At 37.5% G+C, this 25,437-nt stretch overlaps 1 protein-coding gene across 1 annotated transcript in view; it reads left to right on the forward strand.

The window, feature by feature from the left end:
• The window catches only part of BRF1 (BRF1 RNA polymerase III transcription initiation factor subunit), a gene marked incomplete at its 3' end in the record, with an annotated part of 159,380 nt that extends 135,242 nt beyond the window's left edge, over positions 1-24,138 (forward strand). Inside the window, exons 12-15 of the mRNA XM_015823490.1 lie at positions 13,409-13,470; positions 13,908-13,989; positions 14,542-14,597; positions 23,882-24,138. Coding sequence (XP_015678976.1) covers positions 13,409-13,470; positions 13,908-13,989; positions 14,542-14,597; positions 23,882-24,138 — 457 coding nt within the window. The remainder of the gene's footprint in view (positions 1-13,408; positions 13,471-13,907; positions 13,990-14,541; positions 14,598-23,881) is intronic.
• Between the last annotated feature and the right edge of the window lie 1,299 nt (positions 24,139-25,437).

The following is a 25,437-nucleotide window of genomic DNA, read 5'->3' on the forward strand; positions in this document are numbered from 1 at the left end:
GTCTCAAAAGAGGGGTATGTTGATAAGTTATCATAGTTTACTTTAAGTTTTCTCTTAAAGATTCCTAAATGTTACAATAGACTTAGCCAGCCAAATATGTTAGAACTACAATTTTAAGAAGATGCCAGTTTTGGGGAAGACTGGAATCATGCAATGAAGCGCACTAAAGCTGCAGTTAGAGTACTGTATGTGAAATCTTCAACAGTGGTACTATTTATGTCAGCAAGTCTCTCTTGATTTGTTGCCATGGCAAAATTTTATTGGGAAAGACTCTTTATCAAACAAATTAAAGAAGAGGGTGGGAGGTGGGGGACGACAAATTTAGCTTTCTTGTATATTTCAAGATAAAATACATTCCTGAGACAGATATAACGGGACAGATTCTCATTTTCTCATTACACATTTGATGAGTTGTAGGTTTTTTTTGACCTTCCCACTTGTCTTTTAACATTGGTATTAAGGAGCTGCCTAGTACATCAAAACTGATCTCAGGATTTAATTCCATTCTATGGTGGGGAAAATGTTAAGTGGAATAAAACTAAATCAACCAAAGCCTGTTCTTGCTCTGTAATGTTAAAGGTCATGATGGTTTGATTTTTAATTGCTAAGAATCTAACATCACTATGTTCAAAAAAAGAATAGTACATAAGAGAAATAGGTTTTGTTGAACTAAGTCTGTTTCATATGTTTGGGCTTTAAACAAACATAAATAGCAATGGTAACATAATAATTATGGAGAAAAAACAAGCCTTTTGATTTTACATAACTAAGAAAAGTTCTATAGTTTAAATTGTCCACTAACAAATTTATAATAAGATTAAACTTTAAGAAAATGCATGGAACACCTAACATTTTATTATAGATGAAACATCTCCAGGAAATTTGACCCCCTTATAATTGTCCATATCAATACAAGACTCTGGGAGACTCACACGTAGCTCAGAAATCAAACAAAGGAAGTACTACAACATAAATAGAGGAAGTAATTCTCCATATGGAAGAGAATCCAGAAGTGGAATAATTTTCTAAGAATTTCATGTCCATAGTGATATAATTGTACATCTTTTCTGCAATATCATTTGCTCCCACATGTATTAGCATGAAGAATTAATTATCCATGGAGTTGAAAACAGAAAGACATCCACAAACAAGTTCTTTAGAAGATATTGTATAATACATGAATGCCAAAGCAGTGTTCAGGTCCTTGTCAATGAAACAGACTTTGAATGTTCAAAGGAAGAAAAAAAGACAAGATGATCAATCCCTAAAGGGCAGAGAGGCTACAACTGTGCCTCATAAGAAGACAAAGAAGAATCATGAAAGTTGGTGATTTGTTAGTATGAGTTATTGACTGACCCCATTTGCCTGTGAAGATTATCAACAGCCAGGAGCAAGGATCAGGGACATGACAGAACATCTTCCAAAAGTTTTCCACTCCATGGATAATTATTTCTTCATGCTAATACATGTGGGAGCAAATGATACTGTAGACAAGATATACAATTATATCACCATGGACACGAAAATGTCAGAAAAGGGCTTGGGGGATCAGTTGATATTCTCATCCATCCATCCTTTCATTCCACACACAAAAAAAGAATAATATCAGGCATAAAAAAGATCTGAAAAAACAACAAATACTGCATATAGGAAATGAAAAATGAACCAGTTTACAAGAGTATTGAGCGATAACTCAGAACTATAGAGGTGGGGTTCAAAAACACATGCTCAGAATAAGTTACAGAAGGATGCTAACAATAACAAAAAAGGCTTCATTAGACACATTCAGAGTAAAAAGCAAAGACTGAATAAACCAGCTGTTCAGTTGAAATTGAAAAATGCTAACACGTAACCAACTTCTTCCCACCCAAAAAAATAAAAATAAAAAAATCCCAAGAAGCTATTGAATTCTATTTTGGTATAATCTTCTTCAACAAGTAAGAAGATGAGATTAAATTTCCAGGGTCAGATTACTTTCATACAAGGGCATCAACAAAAAGTAGCTTATAATTATGTATTATTAGTTATGTATTGTCTTTGAGAAATCTTGGACAATTGAGTGCCAGATGATTTGAAGAGGCTAAGCTAAGAGGAGGCTAGTGCAGGGATCACAAAATAGATATAATATGTGGCGTCTGGTTCAAAATCTATAAACACCTGGGCCACTGAATTTTGTATGAACTGAGACCTCTGGGTGGTCTTTAAGGACAGCTCCATATAGAGCATTCTATCCATTTCCCCAGAGGTAACAAAGCAAATGGAAACCGAGATAACCTGGCAAGACAGTGTTCCATCCAAGACCCCATCTAAATGGAGTCCAGATCAAAGTGAATTTGAGTGACTTAACTGGCAAAAGTGTTAAGCAAACTGATCACATTAGCCAGGCAATAAATCAACATGGTGGCTCTATTCAAGAGGGAGTTGGCCACCCAAAAAAAATACCAATAGACAATTTGTGAATGTAATAAGAGAAGTAAATATCACCACAGAGGAGACCTCAGCTTGGGTATGTACCCATGCTCAAATTCAGTCTTAATTATTTTTTACATGCACTACAGATTTGCTTCTATTGCTTCATCTCCCAGAGGTTCTTTGAAAACTAAGAAGCCACCTATGATTGCAGAGGGAAGCTGCTCGGGAGTGATTTTACCATGTCCAGAACTCATACAACAGTTTGGCAGTGAAAATCAGGGCTAACATGGCTGTTTACATATGTTGGAACTGAGATGACCTCAGACAAACTATTGATGTTATGGAGGCCATGAATTCCTAAGGTCTACAAGACCTGGCCACACCTATCCTACAGACTGAAGTCTTCCAGTTCCAACATGGGGAGGAGTTTCCATCAGCAAGTGGGCTGTCAGATGGAAGAGCCCAGGAATGGGTATGTTAATCTTAATTAATAAACAAAATATAGCAAAACTTTTATTTTAATAGCAGAATTTGAACATGGTTAGATACACTTGGCAATGGAAGCAATTATGCTCTGTTCAATAGTAGAAGAAACTGTACATGTGCATGAGTGAGATAAATTTTTGTCTAGAGTTTTCTTTTTTTCTGGATTGTTTAATATTCCCTTCCACAATTAAGACATATTATATGAGGTACCATCTGTTTTAAGCATCCAGAATTGAAAGAACTCTCTACAAATAAAAATAATGTTCACAACATCTGGAGAGATGGGTAGATAAACACACAAATGTACTTGAATCTCTGGCTAAGGGAAGAACTCTGTGCCCCTATGATATTTTGCAAGACCCATTTAATACCCCAGTGTGATCCACGTAAGCCAAGTTGAAACTGTAGAAGCCACATTGGCAGTATGTTAAATGCTGAGACAATTGTTTTCCTTTTATTGGTTCCTGAGAAAGTCATGAACAGCAACATCTAGCAAAAAGGAAAAAAAGCTGAATGGAAATTAGAAGAGTTCTATGAAGCCAAAGTAAGATTGAGCTTTGAAAGATGTATCAAAACCTAGTTCTGTTTTTTAATGTTCACTTTCTGGCAGTTCTTTCTTTGTATCTTGTTGACATTTTTCCCAGAAGTGTCCAACTGTGCTAATCTTCTGGTAGGTCAGATTGTTTGTAATCCAATTTATGTTATCTAATGTTGGACTAGTGGTTTGAGTATAAATACAGACTAAGAGGTAAAACAATGCATGTCATGCATATTGTAATTTTTCTTTGCAGACTAGATTTCCTATGTAATTTATTTGGCTATTTGATTTATACCACACTTTTGTAACCTGGTGACAACTAAAAACAGTTGACAGATGTTAAAAGAAAATACAGAATGAAAACACAGATTAACATTAATTCTAAAATTGAAAATAAAACCATTGAAGTCTGGAGAAAGAATAATTTCTTGATGGATTTTTCAAATGCTGACAGAACAAAGGTATGAGACATAATGCCTTGGGAGTATGTTTTATGATCAGGAAGTAATGCAGGATAAAGTCCCCCCACATACACACACACCAACAAAATATATCTCTTGACAATTGCGACATCTTCAGTAGAGCTTTTCTAGCAAATCCTAAATAACGGAATAGTAAGTAGTTAAGATGAAATGTAAACAAGACATGGATAATTTATCTAGTTTGAATGGCTCAGGAAGGGATACAACGGCTCTTCTCACTACACTTACCACCTACACGTTCCATGAAAGTTGAGATCAAGGAGTACTGACAGATATATGACCTTGTGCCAATGGATGACCTCACCAGTGGTTTTATGTAAATGTTCAAGAGAAGAATAGAGAACCTGGGGCATTCCACAAAGCACAAGTCTCTAGCAAACTTTTTCCCCCTCCCCGACCACTGACAAAACCCAATATCATTAAAAAAAGGAGAACCACCCAAGAACAATGCCTCCCTCTCCAGTCCTTCAGAGCCAGACCAGAATGATACCATTAACAGTGTTGAAAGGCTGAGGACCAAGAAGTTGTGCCCCCCCCAGTTCTGGTCATCCATACATTTGATTAGTGTACGCTCTGTGCCGAACTCTGGTCCAAAACCTACAGTGGATAATAATTGGATCAATCAAAGATTTCTGAGTAGGTTGTGCACTGCAGCCTGTTTCAAAGGAAATGGAAACATTCCCTCACCAAAGAAACATTAATTGGGAATCCAACCTGTCACCTCATCAGAGGTTTTAACCAAACAGAAAGGGTAGCAATCCAAAGGAGAAATGACACTACCATAAGCCCTATCCACTTCCTCAGGAGTTGCAGACTAACAAACTGATCCCTGATGATTTCACAGGATAAAAACCCAGTTGTCTCTTGACCAGCTAGGGTCCATCTCACCTCAGGTTTTTAGTAATTTTATCTTTCTGATGCTATGATAATTCTTCACAACACCCCTCACCTTGACCATTATCAAATTTAGCCAAGGTTCAAGGCATGCATCTAGATATGTCTTATGAAAAATATAAGCAACTTATAATTGTTTTCCAGGGTTGGAGTTCACAGTTTGAAGAAATTTGTAGTATTCCATTCTTGTTTGTTAATTTAATAATTATTGTCATAGTTACTTCTTGACTTCCTTGCCAATGTATTTCAAACATTATACCATTAGGGAATCAAATAGCAACACTATTTTATTTCATGGCATAATATAGGATTAAATATGAATGGTTCTTAATTTTACAGGCTCCAGAAGATTCCATGCAATTCATTTATTGTTGGTTGTAAAAAAATCCTCTTATTTGGATAAAGATTTGCTTCCAGGGGTGACTTCAATGAAAGTTACAGGAATGTAAGCAAAACAAGTTATACAACGAAGCACAATTGTTCTCAGGGTCTAAAAGGAAACTCTGTGCTCCTTATAAAGCCAAGGTGGCAGCAAGATAATCCCAAATACTACAAGAAAAGTTGTATTTTGCAAATTTTCTGAAAAACAAATTTGCATATTATTTCTTATAAGTGGCCAGAAGCATTAGAATGTAGTAAGTGTCAAGCGCAGGGGAAATCAGGAGATTCAGGCAGATCAAATGAGTATAAAGCTTTAATGTAAGCTTATGCTCTCTACAACAATCTGACCAACTAGTGATCAAAGAAAATGAGCAGGAGATAAGAGAGGCATTCAAGGTGGGCTGGACTTAGATCTCTTGCAGGGCGAGGGACTTGTGACTTATGACATGTTTGACTTCTCCCTTGGGCTCAGCCTGTTCATCTCCTACCTACACCAACCTCTTGGACTTGGATTTTAAAGGTTTCAACAGGCATTGCCTGTAGTTTTTTTAGGTGGAGAACTAAAACCATGCACTGAAGATACTGCTCATTCTCAGCCTTGGTTCTTTGAATGGAAGTATTGATTAATATCATTTCAGGTGTGCAAGGTCTAATTTAGTGTTTAAAAAATAATAGTTGTTATATATCTATTGTCTGTTAATTTTAAAAATAGTTTGAATTTTTTCTGCTTGGTGGTTTGAAACTTTCATTTTTGGATTTTTTAAAAAATATATGTATTATTTTGTAGAACTAATACTGTTTCAGTAATTTTATATATGTTTTCTATACCCTACTCAGTATTTTTCTTGAATGTTTATAGCCAAATAATGCATACATATAGCCTAGGTTTGTTTCTTTATTTAAATATAACAAGACTGCATGGCATGCCAAAAAAGAGAGAAACAGGACACAAGTAAAATAACAGTATGTACCATTAAAAAATACTAAGACAATAAAATGACAAACAGATCAGAATATAGTGCGATTCATGTATGTGTGTTTTTAATCAATCTTTTATGTGAGGTGTTTCAGGGCTTGGTATGTCAGCCCTTCTATTCAGCATCCTCATGAAACTGCTAGATAAGGTCATTCATTGATAGGGGGTAAAAATAAATTAGTAAATAATTAGAATCTCCTGAAATACTATTTTGGATAACTTTTTCATATCTGTTAAAGCTATTTGCCAGAGTTATTTACCAAAACAAGAAAATAAAATAACAGGGGAGCCCCATACTCTTTCTTGGTAGATCTTTCTTGCCAGCACCAGTGAGATAGAGAAGTATTAGAAAGTAGGAAGTTCTCCCAAGTCTCTCTTCAGAAGTGTTTTCTTCTTTCTCTGTGGGCTGGTAAGTAGCAGATCCATACCTTTCTTATCTCTCTTATTGGTGCTGAGAATAGTGGATGAATACAGAAATGAAGTAAGAGGATCGAAAAATAGGAGATAATTCCCATGCTGTCTCAGTGGACCTGTTGTTGTGTGTGGAAATCAAGAAAAGACTTGACAGCTTGAGATGATGAGAGAGTTGATATTAAGTATTAAAGGAATGTCAAAACAACACGAGCACTTAAATAGTGAGGCAATTTACCTAGACAAATGATGGACTCCCTTTTAATGGAGGTTCTTAAATGGAGCCTAGATGGCCATCTCTCAGGAATGATTTAAAGGATTGTGCGTTGTGTAGGTTCCAGTTCCTGCTGTCTGAGATTAGCCAATAGGTATTTAAGGCTTTGTGCAAATCAGTGTAGAAGACTGCATAAGTCTTTTATTTCCCACTGGGAAATAAAAAATTGCCCAAGAGCTGTCTCTATCATTATAAGGACCTCTGGTCGGTTTCTCACTTTTTGCTTTCCATTTTATTTTTCTGAAGCTTGCATTCTACCTCTTCAAGTGCCTTGAGGCTTCCCCTGGGAAAGGAATCTGGTAGGCCTCATTTCCATTAGGAAATGAAAGATGTCTCAGGACCCCTCTGGTTGACAGTGGAATCTCTGCAGGAGGCTAGTTAGGCCTCTGATGCCAGGTCTATCAAAAACAGTAAAACTGCCAGAAATCTATTTTACCAGAAATCTATTTTACATATTAGATACTAAAACCACAGAATGAATAGCAGCAGCAGCAGCAGCTAGCCTAATTGCAGGTAGTACTTAATTTAAAACCACAATTGGGACCCGAACTTCCATTGCTAAACTATGCAATCATAAAGTGTGATGTCACAGAACTGCCTCACTTAGTGGAGGGAGTGCCAGGGTTACTGCAGGGGTTGCAGTAGGTCCTGGGCGGATTGGCACAAGCTGCATGCTAGTTGATGTGTGTGTGCTGCAGTATGGCATGAGCTCAGGCAGGTTGGGGAAAGAATACACTGCTGCTCAGGGACTTCTTGGTGTACCACAGCTCTAGAGCTGCAAGACCTGTGAACTGCAGCATAGTTCAAAGCCCTTCAGAGTGTGAAGCCCAGCTCCAGCCTGGTATAGTAGGACAGTGCAAAGGGGTGTCTCAGTGTGCCCTGGCTCTAGACTACAAGAAGCCCTTGAGCCTCTGTGCAGCATTGTCAGGTGCAAAAAAACAACAACACCCAGGTCCACACGTGAAGGCTCTAATTAAATGATTAATTAGATTAATTTAAATTTAAAATTAATTTAATCTAATTAAATTAGATTTATTACTACAGCTTATGCAGAGGAATCTCCTCAGAATAATGGTTAGCATCTGTACAGAGCTAGATAAGCATTAACAGCATTCAATGAGGGCAGGGCTGGACTTTGTTCTTTTGTGGCTACATAATGATTCTAAACTGATGCTTCCTTTAATTCCTCCCCATAACCTTTGTCAAGCACTCTCCTACATCCAAGAAGCCTAGCCCCAGTCTGGCCCAGTAGCAAGGCGCAAGGGGATGTCTTGTCACCCTTAGAAGCCACAACTGTTTCAGTCCAGCCTCAGCCACAGCTGCTACTTGCTACTATGCCTTCTGAGACTTGTGCTGCCTCAGGTTTCGCTGTTTTCTTGCTCCCTATGCTGATAAGGCCTGGCCTGTCCCTTCATGAGGCAGCTGCTGACCACTTGAGACCATCTTCTACAGGTCTTGCAAGGAAATGGCTGTGAGGCCAGCAGTTGCCTTGGTTAGCAGTGGAAGCAAGAAGGTCAGCTAGGGTGGTAGATGCTGTGGAGGACAAGGTAGCCAAAAGAGCATAGATGAGGGGAGATGGATGGGTGGGAGCAGTTGAAGTGCCCATGTGATCATAAGTTTGGGTGGGCTGTAAAGTGTCTGGATTTTGATCATGTGACCACTGTGTTGCTACAACAGTTGTAAGTTTGAGGACTAATTGTAACTCCCTTTTTCAGAACCACTGTAACTGTAACTAAGTTGCTGAATGAATGGTCATAAGTCAAAGAATACCTTTATAGACCTGTAATTCTCAAAGACCTCAGCAAATGAACAGGCTTTTCATTTTTTTTGCTGCCCAAGAGACCATTTTCCTGAGACTTCAAACATGAGGAAGCCTTGCTACATAAGCTTTCCATTAATGGATTTTGAACCTGTTTTGTACCAGTGTCGCACAGCAAGAGATAGTAGAAGAATGAGGCTGTAGCAAAAACAGTAGTTAACAGTGATCTCTTCCAGTCTAAGCATGAATGTGTGAAACTGCCTTTATATTGAATTTGACCAGTGGTTCATTTAATAGACTGGTATTATGTATCTTGACCAGAGTTGTCTGGAAGGTCACAGCAAAAAACTTTCCAAGGCCTGCATGAAACATGCAAAAGATATAAAACCTGGAGCTTTGCTGAATAAAACTGCATACTCTGTCTTTGAGAAATGGATCCTTCCTTTTCTCGTTGAGCCTTAATGTTCAGTTTCTGTAGTTTCTGGAACAGGGAGGCGGCAATAACAGCATGAAGGGCCTGACAGACGCTTTCAAGGACTATAATTGAGTTGGAGATTTGATCGAAAGCTGCGGAAACTGCTGGTTCCACCAGAGAGATTAAAAGGGGCAGAGAAGGGAGTGGGGTAAGAGTTGCCCCTTAACTGTAAAGGCACTCTCTGATCTGCTTACAGGATTAATAGCTGAAAGCGGGACCTCTTTTTTAAAAACCAACAGGCGAAACCCCCAAATCCATAACTCTGTTGCAGGCTTTGGCTTCCTCTGGAAGAAAAAAACAAAACAAAAGAAGAAAGCAAAAAAGGATTTTCATCAAAACGATCTGTTTTAAGATCAGAGGCCAAAAGGATAGTAAACATTGCATTTCATGGGAATTATTGAAAATATTATTTAGAATATTATATTTGTTTGACTAGAAAGAGAATGCCATTGTATTTCATTTGAAAAACGGGGCCAAGAATTGGGAGCAGCTTTCCCCTTTATTTCTAGAGCAAGGTGCTTTATGGACCACAGGTGGCCCACTTGGAAGTTAAGACAGATTAGCTAGTTTTGTTGATGATTGCAATGGAGTTTACTGTGATGCGTTAGAACAGCTATTTTTCTTTCTCAGATTTGACCCTTATAGTGGATGCTGATTTAATAGCCCAACTTCTTTGTTTACAGGGGACAGAAACTTAGGTATTTGAAAGCCCCATGTACCGGTACTCTTTTCACTTAATAAATGCCTGTCAGATGAAATGAAGAGTGGCTATTTGTAGACAGGACCAGTAGCCTTCAATTACTCCATTTCCTCCCTCTCCTGAGTTTAGGTTGTGCTTATTTCGGATCAGTTCCTTGTTCTGCAATTCAGCAGTTGGTAAATGAGTTCTCTGACTCTTGATGCTGACAGAGGAAACAATTGGCACAAATTCCAAAACAAGTTTAAATTAAAACGTTGACACAAAATGCATCTGCTATTCATGGAAATGGTCTAGTTTGCAGACTAGTTTTAAGTTCTTATGCACCAGGTGCTTTTTGATGAAATTTCCAGAATGTATTTGAAAGTATTTATTCTATAGAGTGGATCATGTTCACTATGGTTCACAGCTGCATATGTGTGTGCAGCAGTTGATCATATAATTTGTCCATTTATGACAGAATAAGATAGAAAATGAAAAGGTGGATCATTGTGGGCTCCCTCTCAGTTGTTAAGAGTGCTGGAAAACATGTTGAATCTCATTCCCCAAGTTACTTCTTGGGTTCTTAAGGAAAGATCTACATTCAAAGCACGTAACCAAGATTAATTATGGTTTGAAACAGGGAACAAAACTGTGTAACTTCTCCAGACTTTGGAGTACAGATTCCATCCTGTCCCCTTTCAAAAGCTGCAGACAAAATGTAATTTACAATATGATCCGAACAGAAAATTATTAAATATATGAGGAGTAATTGCATTAACAAAACATTTTGAATCCAAACTGTTTGATGCACTCCCAGACTAAAGTCACCATTCGAAGTGTAAAACAGACTGTTCCAGTGAATTGGGTAATGTTTCAAGCAGAAAAAAAAGGTTTTTTAAATTTGGCATACAGGTAGACCTCGACTTATGAGCATTTGTTTAATGAGTATTCAAAGTTAAGATGGTGCTAAAAGGTGACTTATGACTGGTTCTTGCACTTATACTGTATGGCAGTCAGGTGATCAAAATTCGAGCACTTTGCAACCAGCATGTATTGATGAGGGTTGCAGTATCCCAGGGTCACCTGCCATTTTTGACCTTCCCAAGGGGCTTCCAACAAGCAAAGCTAGAAGCTGGATTCGCTTAATGTCTGTGTGATATACTTAACAACCATAGCCAAAAAAACAAAACATATAACCAGGCACAACTCATTTAATGACCACATTGCTTAGTGATGGAAAATCCTATCCCCATTGTAGTTGAGGGTTATTTGTACTTCTATGTCTTGCATTCAAAATAGAGCATTTCACATTTGAAACATGATCAAAATTGAAATATTTTGCAGACCTCCCAGTATCTTCCTATAATATAATTAATTTTAATATTACCCATAGGCACCTCTGGTTTTTGCTTGCTTGTTATATTTCTAAAAATACAGAGAGCTGGTCATATGACAGACTGCTATGATTCTCTGGTAGAGTTGAGGTACCTATAATGTCTAAATTATAGAAATACACAAATCCCTTTTATGTATTTCCTTGAAATTCCCTGGACAGCACCAACAAAATTTGGCAACAGATTGCTGTAAAATGGTATTTGAGAAATGTTGTCCTCGGGCAACATTCACCAGAGATACTGCTCAGAGCTGACAGCACTGGACTGGATGAGCAAATAACTTGGCCTCGTAGGAGGAGTTTGACACAATAAATGCACAATAAACAAATGAGTTGGTAACAGTTTGCCAAGTTCTAACATGCACTTCACATTATGTTTGCTCTTCCCCGGTAGATGCATGAATTGATCTAAGTTTTTAAAAGATACTATTTAAAAGCTGCAACTTAAAGATTAAATGGAGAGATGATGTTTTCGATGTGTGTATCTCAGTCTAGACAACATCAGTTCAACTAAAAATAAACACTTAACCTTTTAATGGGTCCTCACCCATCTGCAAACTCAAATTGCGTGGCATAAGAATAATGCAAAACATTCCACTTGGAATGGCCTAATAGCACTGCCTGGAACAACACATGTTTAAGTGTTCTGAAGGGTGAAGTACAGGTTGCATTTATGTGCTTACTAAATGCAAAGGCAATTTATGTGAAGTCAACAACAAAGCCATATTGACTAAATTGCTGAAAGAACATCACTGCATTTTTGAATGCGTAATTGCTAGGATTTTTTAACTTCTAGTCTTGTGTGAAAACTATCAAGTAGAAGATAACTTCAGAGCAAGACTTTGCTGAATTGTCAGTGAACTCATGACTAAACTATGTCATTTAATAACCTTTTCCATAAGCTTTTCAGTCAATCTATGATCATAAAATTGCCTGCAGAATGTGTACCATCTGATATTCTTCCAGGAGATAAGTGTGCAAAATGTTTCAGATAGCATAAATATAAGAATATTATTGGATAGTTGAAAACACTGTCACAGTATTTGAACGAAAAGTGCTGTGTTTAGATTAATTACTGAGAAGATTTATGGAATCCTAAGCAAGTTGACCTCTTCCACTTCTGGTATCTATTTATTTCTGTATTTATTGTTACCTGATGTCTGTTCCAATCCATCGTTTTAGTTTGTCGCTACTTCTTCGAAATGCATGAAATATCCAGAGTTTTTGCTTTCTGTCCCTCAAGGTCAGGTTGTATCTGTACAGCACTGTGATATTTCTTGACAGTAAAACTACTGTAGTGTCTTTCTCAAGATTAATGAGGCTCAGTAACAATAAGCAATGATGCAATAGGAGGTTTTTTTCCTTCATTCGCTTCCCTGATTGGGGCATTTTCAGGACAGATTGTAGATTGCAAACTGGAGACTTAGCCTTCACAGAGTGGGAGAAGAGAGGCTTATATCCCTTCTCCAGACCAAACATTATCTTCCGTTTCGTGCCCTTCTTATTTACAATAACAGTAGGTAAGAGAGAAGCAAAGACAGCAGGGCTTAGAAAGGAAAGACAGTTGGACATTTGTGCTGGGAAGCTGCTGCTTTTACACCCTATTGTGGAATGTAAATCTGGGCAGGTTTCTAACTGGCAACTAGCATTTTCCTGGATCTTGGGTGGACTGCTTAGGCTAGCAGGGTGAGGAACACTCAAAGTGACCTCCCCAATTGCTAGCCTTTTACCTAGTTATCGCTCTAATTTCCCATGTGTACATTGATGCATACAAAACAGATGTTATGATGATTAGTGCAGCTACTCAATGGCATTCATCATTCACATGGGTGAATGCAGCAACTATTTAGATATTGCATGTCCTTGACTATGGGGCATTTAAAAGTTCCTAACCTCTCATTTCTTCACTTTATATTTAATTGAATGTTTATCACTGAATTATATTAATAGTAATTCTTAAAGAGATGAAGGGCAAGCCTTGTTTGTACCTATTTTCTGCAATAATTAACTTCAGTGACAGTTTGTATTCACATAAGAAACAATAACAAGAGAAAAGTGTGGTTAAGGGGAAAAAAATCTTTCTTTCCTTTTTTAATATGGATGGGCCCCATATGCTGAATGATTGCTTTGTTAGCAAACCAGTTATCAGAAAGACTGTGTTTCTGAGATGATTAAAGCCAGAGATTGAATCGGAGTTGATTTGGAATGAATGCATACCATAATTAAAATTTGCCTTACTTCTGTTTAGATGAAAATACTGGAGATGGTGAATTAGATCTAAGTGGAATTGATGACAGTGAAATAGATATGGTAAGAATCTTTCCACCCCCACCTCTCATAATTGTTTCTATACATATGTGGATATGTTCAAAATTATCAGAGTTTTTTTTTAAAATAAGGCTAATGTTATTGTTTTTCCCTCGAGAAAAAGGAATGTTATTCTATATACTATTCAGAAGTTAAATGTGCTACACAGACAAATTAATACAAAATTCTTTATTTAAATGAAACTGGTGATTGATAGTAAATAAGCATGTATATACAGAGAAATCTAATAAGTAGAAATGAATTATTTGTTTTGTTTCTAAAATCAGTATCTATATTTTAAATATAAAAGAGAGGAGCTGTCTTTGGGAAAGCATGAGTTGGTTTGGGTGAGGAAAATGGTGGACATGATAAGGAACGTGATTCTGCTAATTCCTATATATTCACTGCAGAAGTCTAACACTTTTACTCTCCATCTCTAGTACATACTTAATGATTCGGAAGCCAGGATAAAAGCAGAATTGTGGATGAAGGAAAATGCAGATTATTTGAAGGAACAAAAGGGTAAGCAAAATAAATAAAAATCTTTCTGGTGAGTCTTGCTTGCTTTTTATTTGCTTATGACAGTGTTTACATATAATTTCTTAGGCTGGAAGGCTTACAAAGTGGCAAATAACAACAAACAAAAGCAGTAAACTTAAAGGGCTCAAAACAGTAACTGTAACTGATAAGTTTGAAGTAAATCATAGTTACATTATTTTAAGAAGACTTAGCAGTTTTAAATACACTCTTTAACAGAAAGACGCAAACCCTGGGTGTGTTATCTTTTAGTTCATACTTCCACCATATGATAAAATAAGAATACTGCAAACCTCAGGAAAGATCTCCTCAGAACTGTGAACACTGGGCATCCTTAGCTCCATTGTTTTCACTTGGGTATGTCAGAGGTATTACGGCACCTGTGACACTGCATTACTGGCCACTGTTCTAGGTTTGATACTGCTGCAGAAGGGAAAAAATCAAGTCTGTGTTTGCTCCCGTCTCTACCCCCACCTTCAACCCCCGATTCTTTAAAACATTATTCCGCTTACACTTCTCTTTTATCATTTTTTTTAGAAAAAGAAGCAAGGATAGCAAAAGAAAAAGAGCTTGGGATTTATAAAGAACATAAGGTAAATAGTATTTTTGAAATACTATTTGATGTGAAAAGAAACATATTTGAACAATGTTTAATTCTGTTGGATAAGACCTATAGAAAGTATTTCATTGTAAACACCAATGTGCTTTAGAATAAGAATTCAATCTTACCAGCTTGGCTGGCTTTAAAAAAGGGCTGGACCAGTAAATGAAAGTCATGGGATCATAGTCTTGATTGCTTGTGTGACTGCTTCTGAAGACCAGCTGCTGGGAAACTGGTGGGCTTCCTTGTGCAGTCGGTTGGCTACTGTGAGAACAGACTGCTTGCATTAAGATTGTAATATTACAATTTATTTTTCATCTCTATTTTTAATATCTGTTTTATGTGCACTGCATAAATATATATATACCCTTACTTAGATTCAGACATTTTTTAACTGCAGTACTGCTTTTAATATCATTAAAGCAAATCATATGTAATCCAAACTTTCTTAATTATATATTTATTTTTAAAATAAGTATTTTGAAGCTTCTTTGTCCTACTTAATAAAATAGCTAGACACGTTAAGATAAGATTGCTCCATTTTTGTGAACTCTATCCATGCAGTTTTGCTGGCAGAGTTAATAGAGGTAGATTTGTGTGAGTTTTGATTTCCCAGTCTAGCCAAGAGCTCTGTCTTTTTCTGATGACCTCCCACTGAGGTTCTAACTACATCTGACCTTGCTTAGTTTATTGAGATTAGTCAAAGGTGGCTCAGTGCTGCCATAGGTAGAAAAAAGTAAATGCTTCTAGGCAGTCCTGTGACCTGTTGGATCCTTTGAGAGAAAGTTAGTGCAGTCTGATTTGAGTAGAATTAAATTTTAGGCCGATCATATTGTTTTTTTTAACTCAATGCTACATAGTCCCATGATCAGCTAAGACAGTGGTTCTCAACCTTTTTAATGCCGCGACCCCAACCGGTCGTAAGTCGAGGACTAAACTGGTCGTAAGTCGAGGACTAAACCGGTCGTAAGTCGAGGACTAAGCCGGTCGTAAGTTGAGGACTACCCAACCGGTCGTAAGTCGAGGACTTTCCCTGCCCGGGAGCGCCGCGCATGCGTGGTTCCGCCCCCTGCGCCGGCCGAGGCGTAGCTGGCAAGCGGCAGAGACGGAGCAGGCCGACCACCAGCTGGCCCAGCCCAAGGGAGGTAAGGCACCCGCCAGAAAAGGTGACCCCCATGAAATGGTCGATCGACCCCAAATGGGGTCCCGACCCACAGGTTGAGAACCACTGAGCTAAGAAGAATGTATATATATAAATAGAAAAACAATTGTAATGGCAAAAAACTTCTATAATAAGTCGATATTTGCTTACCTAAACAGATGAATGGAATGACTACAGGCAGGTAAAAAGCAGTGGGAGCAGGAGTGACCTGACTTCCTGCTGACTTCCTTATTTATTTTGCTTTTAAGGAAACTGGCAAGGAATGTTGAAAATCATGATCATGTGAACATGGGGATCCTGCAACAGCCATACATTTGCAAATAAACTGATTCAAACATCATGGAAATTTCAGTTCCACAGGAGTAATGGGCCCCGGGATTTTTAATGCTTTCTTTAAGTTAGCAGATTTTAGGCACTCCGATTCAGAAATTATTGCGGTATAATGCACTGTTTGGGCTAACTTGAGGGTACAAATAGACAAACACAATAAGAATGTTAGTAGTTACCTATTTTCATACCAGTTTTCTCTTTGAAAAATTGAAGAAATATTTATGATAGATATTTTGAAGTTATGTTAGACTTTTATACTTCAGAAAGTACTCTTTAATCTGCATTAATAAGAGAGCAGGGAAGCCTGTGTTGTTCATTTGCTTCCTCTTCCCATTAATGAAATTCCATTCCCTCTTTTGGACAGATGTTTTCTGGGAAGATTTTTCAGTTATTAAAGCAGTCCATTGCACTACATTCTGAAATTGCCCTGCTCTTTTACCTGACATGCTGAGGTCTTCTTTCAAGCTGGATCAGTTGCAGCTTCAGGGTTGTTGTCATTTGCACAGTCACTTCTTTCTTCAGTAGTGACAATATTATATATCCAAACTCTGTCCCAATAATTATGAAAGAAAGGTTGGGAAGTAGATTTCCTCTTTTTAGCAGTAGCTGCACATTCCAGCCTTCTTTTTCTAAGATGCTATTTTATTCTATGTTAATCCATCATGAAACTAGTCAGGCTGTCCCTTTAAATAAAACTTTTCTATACATCTAAATGTGAGTATGAGAGGGATGATGCTAAGGTATAGATTGCCAAAACTCAATGAAGACATAATGCATAGTTAGCGCAAACAGTAATTCGCTGCCTTAACTCTAATATCCTAATGTTCAGTAAATCCATAATTTAGCTTGCTAAACTGTGCTTCCATAGTCCCTAGCATAGAGAGAGAAACATCACCAAAGTCTGGGTTCTGTCTTGCAAGTGGAAAAGCTGGAGAGATGCAGAAATGATGTAATTTCTTTGAAAAACTGGCAGTATCTTTTTGACCAGGCAATTGCTGTTTTTGCGTTTTGTTTCCTCATAAAATCCTAGCACCATCCCCATCACACCTGCAATTTTTGTATTCAGCAGCAGAGACTAGAGCTCAACAGCAGAGTACATGCTTTGCATGCAAAAAATCCAAGCTTGATTCCTAGGATCTTCAAATAGGGATATAAATGATGCCTGTTTGATAACTTAGAGAAACCTATAACTTAGAGAACTGTCTTGTCAGAGGACAGACAGTACTGAACCCGATGGCTGATTTGTTAAAAGCGGCTTCCTCCATTTTTATTGCTGCATTTAAATTCAGTGCATTGTGTATCTAGTTGACATTGCAGTTGCTTTGAGTATCACATATCCTTTCTCAGGGGATTGCATTTATTCAGGCCCATTTTCCAGCAGATTTTCAACTTATGCATTTTTGGCAGTTTCCAGTGATCTACCGTATAGCAGTCCCAGAGAGCCCTTGGACATAGTTCTTGGCTTTTACTTGTACTGTCTATGCATCCCTTGAGTCTCATGTTGCAAGCAGTGGTTGCAGAGGTGTTTGATATTTCCATTGAGATCAGCAGAACAAAGATTTGCAGTAAGTTCTTCTTCTATGCTTGTGTGTCTGTGGGTAGCAATAATGTGATTTATTTTATACTGACATTTTACAAAAAGCACTACTTGAAAGTAATTCTTCTGCAACTGGGACAGAAAAAAAAGAGTTTAGAAATGAAGAAGCAGAGCCATGGGGAATTGTCAGCATTTAGAAGAACCAAGGAGGAGTGTGTGGACTGCAAGCTAAAAGACTTATCAATTTTACCATGAAGAAGAGGAAGAAAGGCTAGTCTGCATCAGCAGGCACAGGCCAGGTTTGACAGAATTACTCTGGTTTTTATTAGCATCCCAACAAATACCAACCAAGAATAAGTTGTGAAAATATTTATGTTTATATTTAGAAATTTAAGGATAGCAACTTTCTACGTACATTTGGATCCAAGAATTTGTTTATTACTAAGCTAAACTAAAATCACATTTTTCACTTACAAGTCCATATTATATTTCAAATATGCAGCCTAATTCATTGTGGGAATGCTAGGTTTTATTTTTACAGTTTGTTAGAGTGAATCAAATCAATTGCAGGTTCAGTTACCTTGTCCTGATACCTTCACAAGCAGATTGCAGCTCATGTGTTCTGTGTGGAAATTCCTTTGAAAATGGTGTTAGATGCAACAGAATGCAGAAATGAGTTTGTTACATGGGGCAACTAAATAAAACAATTTGCTTGACAATAAGACAAATTTCAGTACAAAGATAGGTATTGCGGTGATCTACCATTTTTATTTTCTAAGAATATCTGTATCAAGTCCAAAGACATTTGAGAGGTGTAAGTGATGCTGAAGGCTCACAGTTTTGCAGGTTGTGGGTTTCCCATTTCATATCATATTTAATTAAAGGTATCTAAAAATGAAAATTAAGTCAAGTGAAAATTTGCTTGGTAATTATTAAAGGACACTTTATTTAAACAAATGCCACTTTATTGTTTTTTCCCACCTTGTTTTCAGTTGATATAGTAATTGATTTGGCTATGTCTCTCCTGATGTTTTAGATTCAAGACAACTTAAAGTTAGATAATATGCAATGGATAATACCCAAAGGATAATGCCAGAATTGACTAAATGTTTATTAGGCTATCCCTTTAAGTAAAATTGAGCCCTTTGGATGGCCATATTTTGGGAGGAATAGACTGATTTATCTTTGGATAGTTCAGTTTTAGTATCAAGTACAAAGGACATTTTTTAAACTATACTTTAGTTGCGTTTACATAACACTCTTAATCCAGTCAGTTAAAGATCTAGCAGCTTTATTTGTACAACATGTTAAATGTGGTTGGTTTTTGTTGTGGAATAATGCACTATGCAAACCCAATCCATTTTGTTACTATTTAGTTCAGTGAATTGAGTGAACCCATTTAAAATGGATTAATTTCTTGCTAAAGTAGTTGATTACAAACTGAGTACAAGCCAACAGTATGTTGTGGCTGCAGACAAAGCAATAGAACTACAATTTCCAAATCATGGGAGGTAAAGAGTCTATTCTGCATGCATTGGCCATATCCCACCACAAATACTGTGACTGGTTCTGGGCACCACTTTGAGAAGGATTCAGAGCAATTGGAACATGCCTAAAAAAAGACAGTAAAAATGATCAGGCGATTAGAAACTAAGACCTATGAAGACAGATTGAAGAAGTTTGATATACAGGTAGTCCTCGAGTTATGACCACAATTGAGCCCAAAATTTCTGTTGCTAAGTGAAACATTTGTTAAGTGAATTTTGCCCCATTTTATGACCTTTCTTGCCATGGTTGTTAGGTGCATCATTGCAATTGTTACATTAGTAAGATGGTTCTTAAGTGAATCTGACTTCCTCATTGACTTTGCTTATCAAGAGGTCGCAAAAGGTGGTTACATGACCCTGGGACACTGCAATGGTCATAAACAAGAGTCAGTTGCCAAGTGCCCGAACTTTGATCATGTGACCATGGGAATGCTGCAACGGTTGTGTAAAAAATAGTTATAAGTCACTTTTTTCAGTGCTGTTATAACTTCAAACGGTCACTAAATGAACCGTTGTAAGTCGAGGGTTACTTGTATTTCTTGAAAAAAATATGTTTGAGAACAAATATTCAAATATCTGTGTCCTGGCCCAGTCCACATGCCCGTACACACACACACACACACCAAGGAGTTTTAATGCTTTATTTAAGCACTGCAAGCCCCTAATGTTATTCTCCAGGTCCCCCTCACTAGAAACCCAAGGTCCCAATGAGTCAGAGTCTGCACAGCAAAGACATGAAATCAATAAGCAAATACAAAATCTGAGGTCAAGGCACAAATCCACACACAAACTCTGAAATCCAAGCACACATCCAAAGTTCCAACACGATATACAAAGCCAAGGTACAAGTCCACCATCCAGTCACAAAATCCAAGGTCCAAGCATGAGATCGAGTAACAGGGCACAGGTCCGGAAGCATGAAGTCAGAGCTCATGCAGGGCAGAAAGCGAATGATTGTCTCCAACACAGTTTTGCTCTACGCCGGAGCTAAGTAGTCACCAGCCAACACAACTCATTAGGAAGGATGGGGCTGTCTCCTCATGAGTAGCCTCGCTGACCTCCATTGTACCTCCCTCTGCTCGGTACTATGTAACTTGAGATCCAGCAGGGAGGCACTCTCATCTCATCAGTCCATAAAACTTTTGAAAAATCTGTCTTCAGATATTTCTTAGCCCAGTCTTGCCATTTCAACTTACCTGTCTTGTCCAATGGTGGTTGGTCTTCAGCCTTCCTTACCTTAGCCATGGCTCTGAGCACTAAACACCTTTTACTTATGGGCACTCCAGGTAGGTTGCAGTTCTGGAATATGACAGCACTGGAGGCTAATGTGTTCCTGGTAGTTTCATGTTTGATTCCTCTCAAATCTTTGGCAGTTAATGTGCATCTTTTTTTCTCAACACGTTTCTTGCAACCCTGTTGACTATTTGCAACAAAATGTTTGATGGTTCTGTGATCACACTCCAATGTCTTAGCAATTTCAAGAGTGCTGCATCCCTCTGAAAGACTTTTTACAATTTTTGACTTTTCAGAGTCGGTTAAATCTCTTTTTGGCCCATTTTGCCTGAGGAAAAGAAGCTGCCTAATAATTATGCACATCTTGATATAGGGCAGGGGTGTCAAACTCGCAACATCACGTGACATGTCACGATGTATCGTGACTTTTTTGCCATTGCTGGCAATGGGGTGGGTGCAGTTTTGCTATGATGCATCCGGCCCATGGGCTGACAGTTTGACACCCCTGAAATAGGATGTTGATCACTTTAGGCCTTCCTCATTACACAAATACACAACACCTGATATGTTTATATCCACTAAGCCAGGGGTCCCCAACCCCTGGACCTTGGCCCACTACTGGGCCACAACCTGTTTGAAACTGGGCCATGAGCGATGGGTAAGTGCACGTAAAACTCCACTCACACGTGAAGCTCCATTTGTGCAAATGGAGCTTCGCGCATGAGCACTTGCTGCCCGTGTGAGTGGAGCTTTGGGCACAAGCACAAGGGCCCTTTGCACAAGTGTCTTCTGCTAAAGCGAGTGGAGCTTTGTGCGCAATCTCAAGTGTGTGCTGCTCATGCGAGTGGAGCTTCATGTACAAGCACAAGTGCCCTCTGCTTGCATGAGTGGAGCTTTAAGCTCAAATGCAAGTGCCCTTTGCTCACACATGAAGCTCCATTTGTGCAAGTGGAGGGCACGCTGCCTGCAGCTCGCACCAATGGAGCTGTGCATGCATGCGTGCGCCTGCCACTCACATGCCCCCCCCCCCTATGCTGGCCCACCAAGCTGGGAAGATTGGGGACCACTGCACTAAGCAAGTTTATGCAGCTTGGAGGTGGAAAATATGCATGACAAGGATGATATAGTCAAAATACTCACTTGCCTAATAATTGTGTACACAGTATATTGATTTTTTGCCACAAGGGTTTTTTTGTGAATTGCAGTCCTGATGGTGACAGGATACTGACTGCTGAGTTAGGACATTATTGAATTGAAAATTACGAGTATTAAGAATTATGTCTAGTTTGGTCTGACTTTTGGAGTAAAAGTTAAACTGACACAATGTTTAACATGGAAACTAATCTACCCTGGCATAATCAGTTTGTTTGAATGGAGTCATTTGTGAGCTACTATCCATCTCAAGACTTTAGACTATAAATGCTAAATAATATCAATTCAAGGCTGTGTAAATAATGCCTCTGGGGAAATAAGTGGGATTGCTTTAGATACAATAGGAGAATTGTAGCTGGAATCCTAGAAGGCCAATTCATACAACCAATAAAAAGTTTCTATAGCTCACATCAGCAGGTTCCCATGTTTTTATATGCTGGAGTACTCCCTTTGCAAAGAGATATAGATCAGCACATGAATTATTGAATGTAAGGGGGTATAGTAGGCCCAGGTAGGTAGATCTATTATATGTGATACTCATAGTTCCATTATCATGTCATCTTAAAGCCCCTTTATATAGGTGTGAAAATATTGGTTTTATGGATGGCTTACATATAATAGCAAATGTCAATTTATGCTATCTGTTTTTTAATATAATTTTATTAGAGATTTATAAACAAGTGAAAGATGAAAAAATACAGAAAATGAACTTGAGGAAGAAAAATATATATACGAAATTTAAAGGAAAAAGTTATTTAAAGAAACAACTTTTGACCTTCTTTATAAGAGTTACAAACTTAGTTTTATGGAGTACTCCAGAGTCACTCTTCCATAATTCAACCCTGAGCTTGATATATTATCTTCTATTGAAACTTAGTATCATTCCTCTCTTTTTAAGATTAATTACATAGTTCGCTTCTTCTCAAATTCAACCTTTTTCAGTCAAGAAATCAGCAAAAAGTCCATAAAGGGTTTCCAGTGTTTTATAAAAATACTTACTGTCTTATTTCTGATCAAACAAATCAATTCTACATTCTTTTCTCTTATGCTGTATTCTTAGCTTAGTGTTAAGATGTTGTGATAGAATTTGGTCGCTTGTCTTGTTCCTGACAAGGTACACAAGTATATGTCTGAGCATATTTCTTAACTTTTTATTTCTTATTTTAATTCTCTACATCTTGTCCACTTCTACATCCATGTCTTCCCCTCCCATTCTAAAAAAATTATTAAGGCTTCAACAAATCTTCTTTTTATCTTTTCTTCCATATATGAAAGCTATCTACTATTTTGAATTTCTAAATGTAAAACAGCTGTAAATGGAATTTCCCTTTTTGCAGATTGTAAGTCTGCAGTTTCAATGTCATTCTTCAATGTTTGCAAAAATGTCAAGTCTCTACTGAAACTCTTTTGTATAATGGGAATGGCATATTAATATTATGTATTTTTATGAACCTACTCCATTTGTTGTGACCATAGATGAAATATTCTCATTATATGATGTATTTTATTTAGTGTTCATATTATAGAAAAGGGGAAGGGCAACTTTTGTTACAATATAAATTTCAACTTCATTGTGTACAGTATTGGAAGAGATACAGTCAAAACATAGAAGTTATGTGATTATTATCATAACCAATTCAAGACTAAAACTGGAAGCATTGTAGTACCAACCAGCAGTAATACTTTTTCACTTAGTTGTTTCATTGTGATCTAAAATTAAAGAAAAATTAATTTAGATTCCTAAGTCAGTTTTCCCTTTCCATGGGCATAGTAGTTCAAATTTTGCTAACAATTAAATTTTATTTCCCGGCTCTACACTTAAAAATGGGGCCTGACATGTGGAAGGAAAATGTATTTTCCTTCAACATGTCTTCTTAGCAATGCCTACTTCTTAGCATTGCTACATAGCATATACATTGACAGCCATTCAAAACAAAACAAGGATCGACTCTTAAAAATGGGGCTTGACATGTTGAAGAACACATATTTTAAAGGCTTACATACATTGCTACATGATATATACATTGATAGCCACTCAAAACAAAACTTCTTTCAATGCATCATTTTTAAGGGAGAGAAAATTCACAAGATCTTAATTCAGGTATGCCGCTCTGGATCCATACAGTGTTGGTATTACAAAGAATTGTTAAAACCATACTGAAATTTTGACAAACCATTATTATAACTAATCACTTACCCTGCCTCTTCACCATGACTTGTCATCTGAAAATGATATATTTGTAGCCCATTCTTTGATTTCATCAAAATTATTCTGATTGCCCACGAAAATTCCTATTCTTTATGTTTTAATTAAGCCCAAGAAGTCTGCAAAGAAACGGGAGCTGATCCAGGCCAGCACAGCAGGAGAGGCAATTGAAAAAATGTTGGAACAGAAGAAGATCTCAAGTAAAATTAATTATAATGTGTTAAGGGACCTCAACAGCAAAGGAGGTAGCACACCAAAGAAAGATGATGATACCACTGATGATAGCACCAGCACCAAGAAGTTATCAAGGAGAAAATCTCTTGTGAATCGGAATGTGGCCAATTCAGTAAACACCATGGGGAAAAGGTACCACCGTTATTTATTGAAAATTGCATTGTAGTCAGTGTATCTAGAGCCAATGCATTGTTAATGTTTCTTTGACTTTGCAATAGTGTTCATTTTATTGTGGTATATGAGCCAGAATGAATCTGTAGGTCACATCAGCTGACAGTATCAGCATGGATTAATCATCACAGCCTGGAGGAATCAACCAGAAATGCATAATTCAGCTGCCAATGGCTTCCTTGATACAATTGTCAGATGTATTATGTTATTTCCCTTTTCCAGAATTACCAGGTTTTATATTAAATGGTATGCAAGCATGCTGAGATAGTCATGTATGTATTCCTTTCCATGTTAATATGGAAAATAAGTAGTTATTATCTGTTGTGACATTTTGCAAGATTTGATTTAGTTCTTAGATATACTTTTATACCAAATTTTGGTTGCTAATTACTGACTTGCACATAAAGCTTTTTAGTAAACATTGCCTGTATTTTCCTAAAATATGAGTGTAGGAAGACGCTGTTGTGCTAGCAGGAAAATAATTCCAATTTGGACATTTATTGCATTTAAAATATATGGGCATTATAGACGATTTGCACATTTGTTATTCTCTTCATCCATCTGCTGGCTATAAAACTAATCTCTGAGATCTGAGCTGATTTTGTTCAGTGCTCTTTCTTCCTGGACATTGTGCAGTATTTTTTAAAGAGACAAAGTTAATTGGCCCTGTAGGCTCATCCAGGAGCATCTTAGTGATACCAGGTGAGTTTCCTGAAGAACATCTTACTCCTGGTAAAGAATCTGTTGCTTTTCCTGTGGTTGATGTCTGCTCATCTATTTCTGTTTCCCATCTCTATTAAAGCTAAACCTTTACTGACTTCTTCTTCTGGGCAGGGCTATTGAGTAAATTGATGTAAATGGAGAGCATGATGCAAAATGACAGTTAAGGCTCTAGGGGGCAGAGGTTATTTCTGGCTTAGAATTTGTTCCAGTGCTAGGGTTCCAGGATTCATCCAGCACCATCCAATTTCTGAATAGAGTTGTCAGCGGCCCCAAATATGATCCATGCATCATATTGCATTGATGCAGATGATAATATATAATTTAGCAGCACTGGTAGCAGTTGCTATCATCACTATTGTTTATTCTTTATAAACTGGCTTGAAACTTTCAGTTGAATGCTAATTTCACTGTATTTACAATAACAAAATTATACAAACTGCTTGCACTCCTTAATCTGCTTTCTGTAATAGAAACTTCACTTTCCAGATAAGTCCTGCTCCTATTATTTCTGGATTCTGCAACTGACTCTTCTTTCTG

The sequence above is a fragment of the Protobothrops mucrosquamatus genome, unplaced genomic scaffold (assembly GCF_001527695.2).
Source record: "Protobothrops mucrosquamatus isolate PMUCROS unplaced genomic scaffold, P.Mucros_1.0 scaffold1886, whole genome shotgun sequence".
Classification (NCBI taxonomy): Eukaryota; Metazoa; Chordata; class Lepidosauria; order Squamata; family Viperidae; genus Protobothrops; species Protobothrops mucrosquamatus.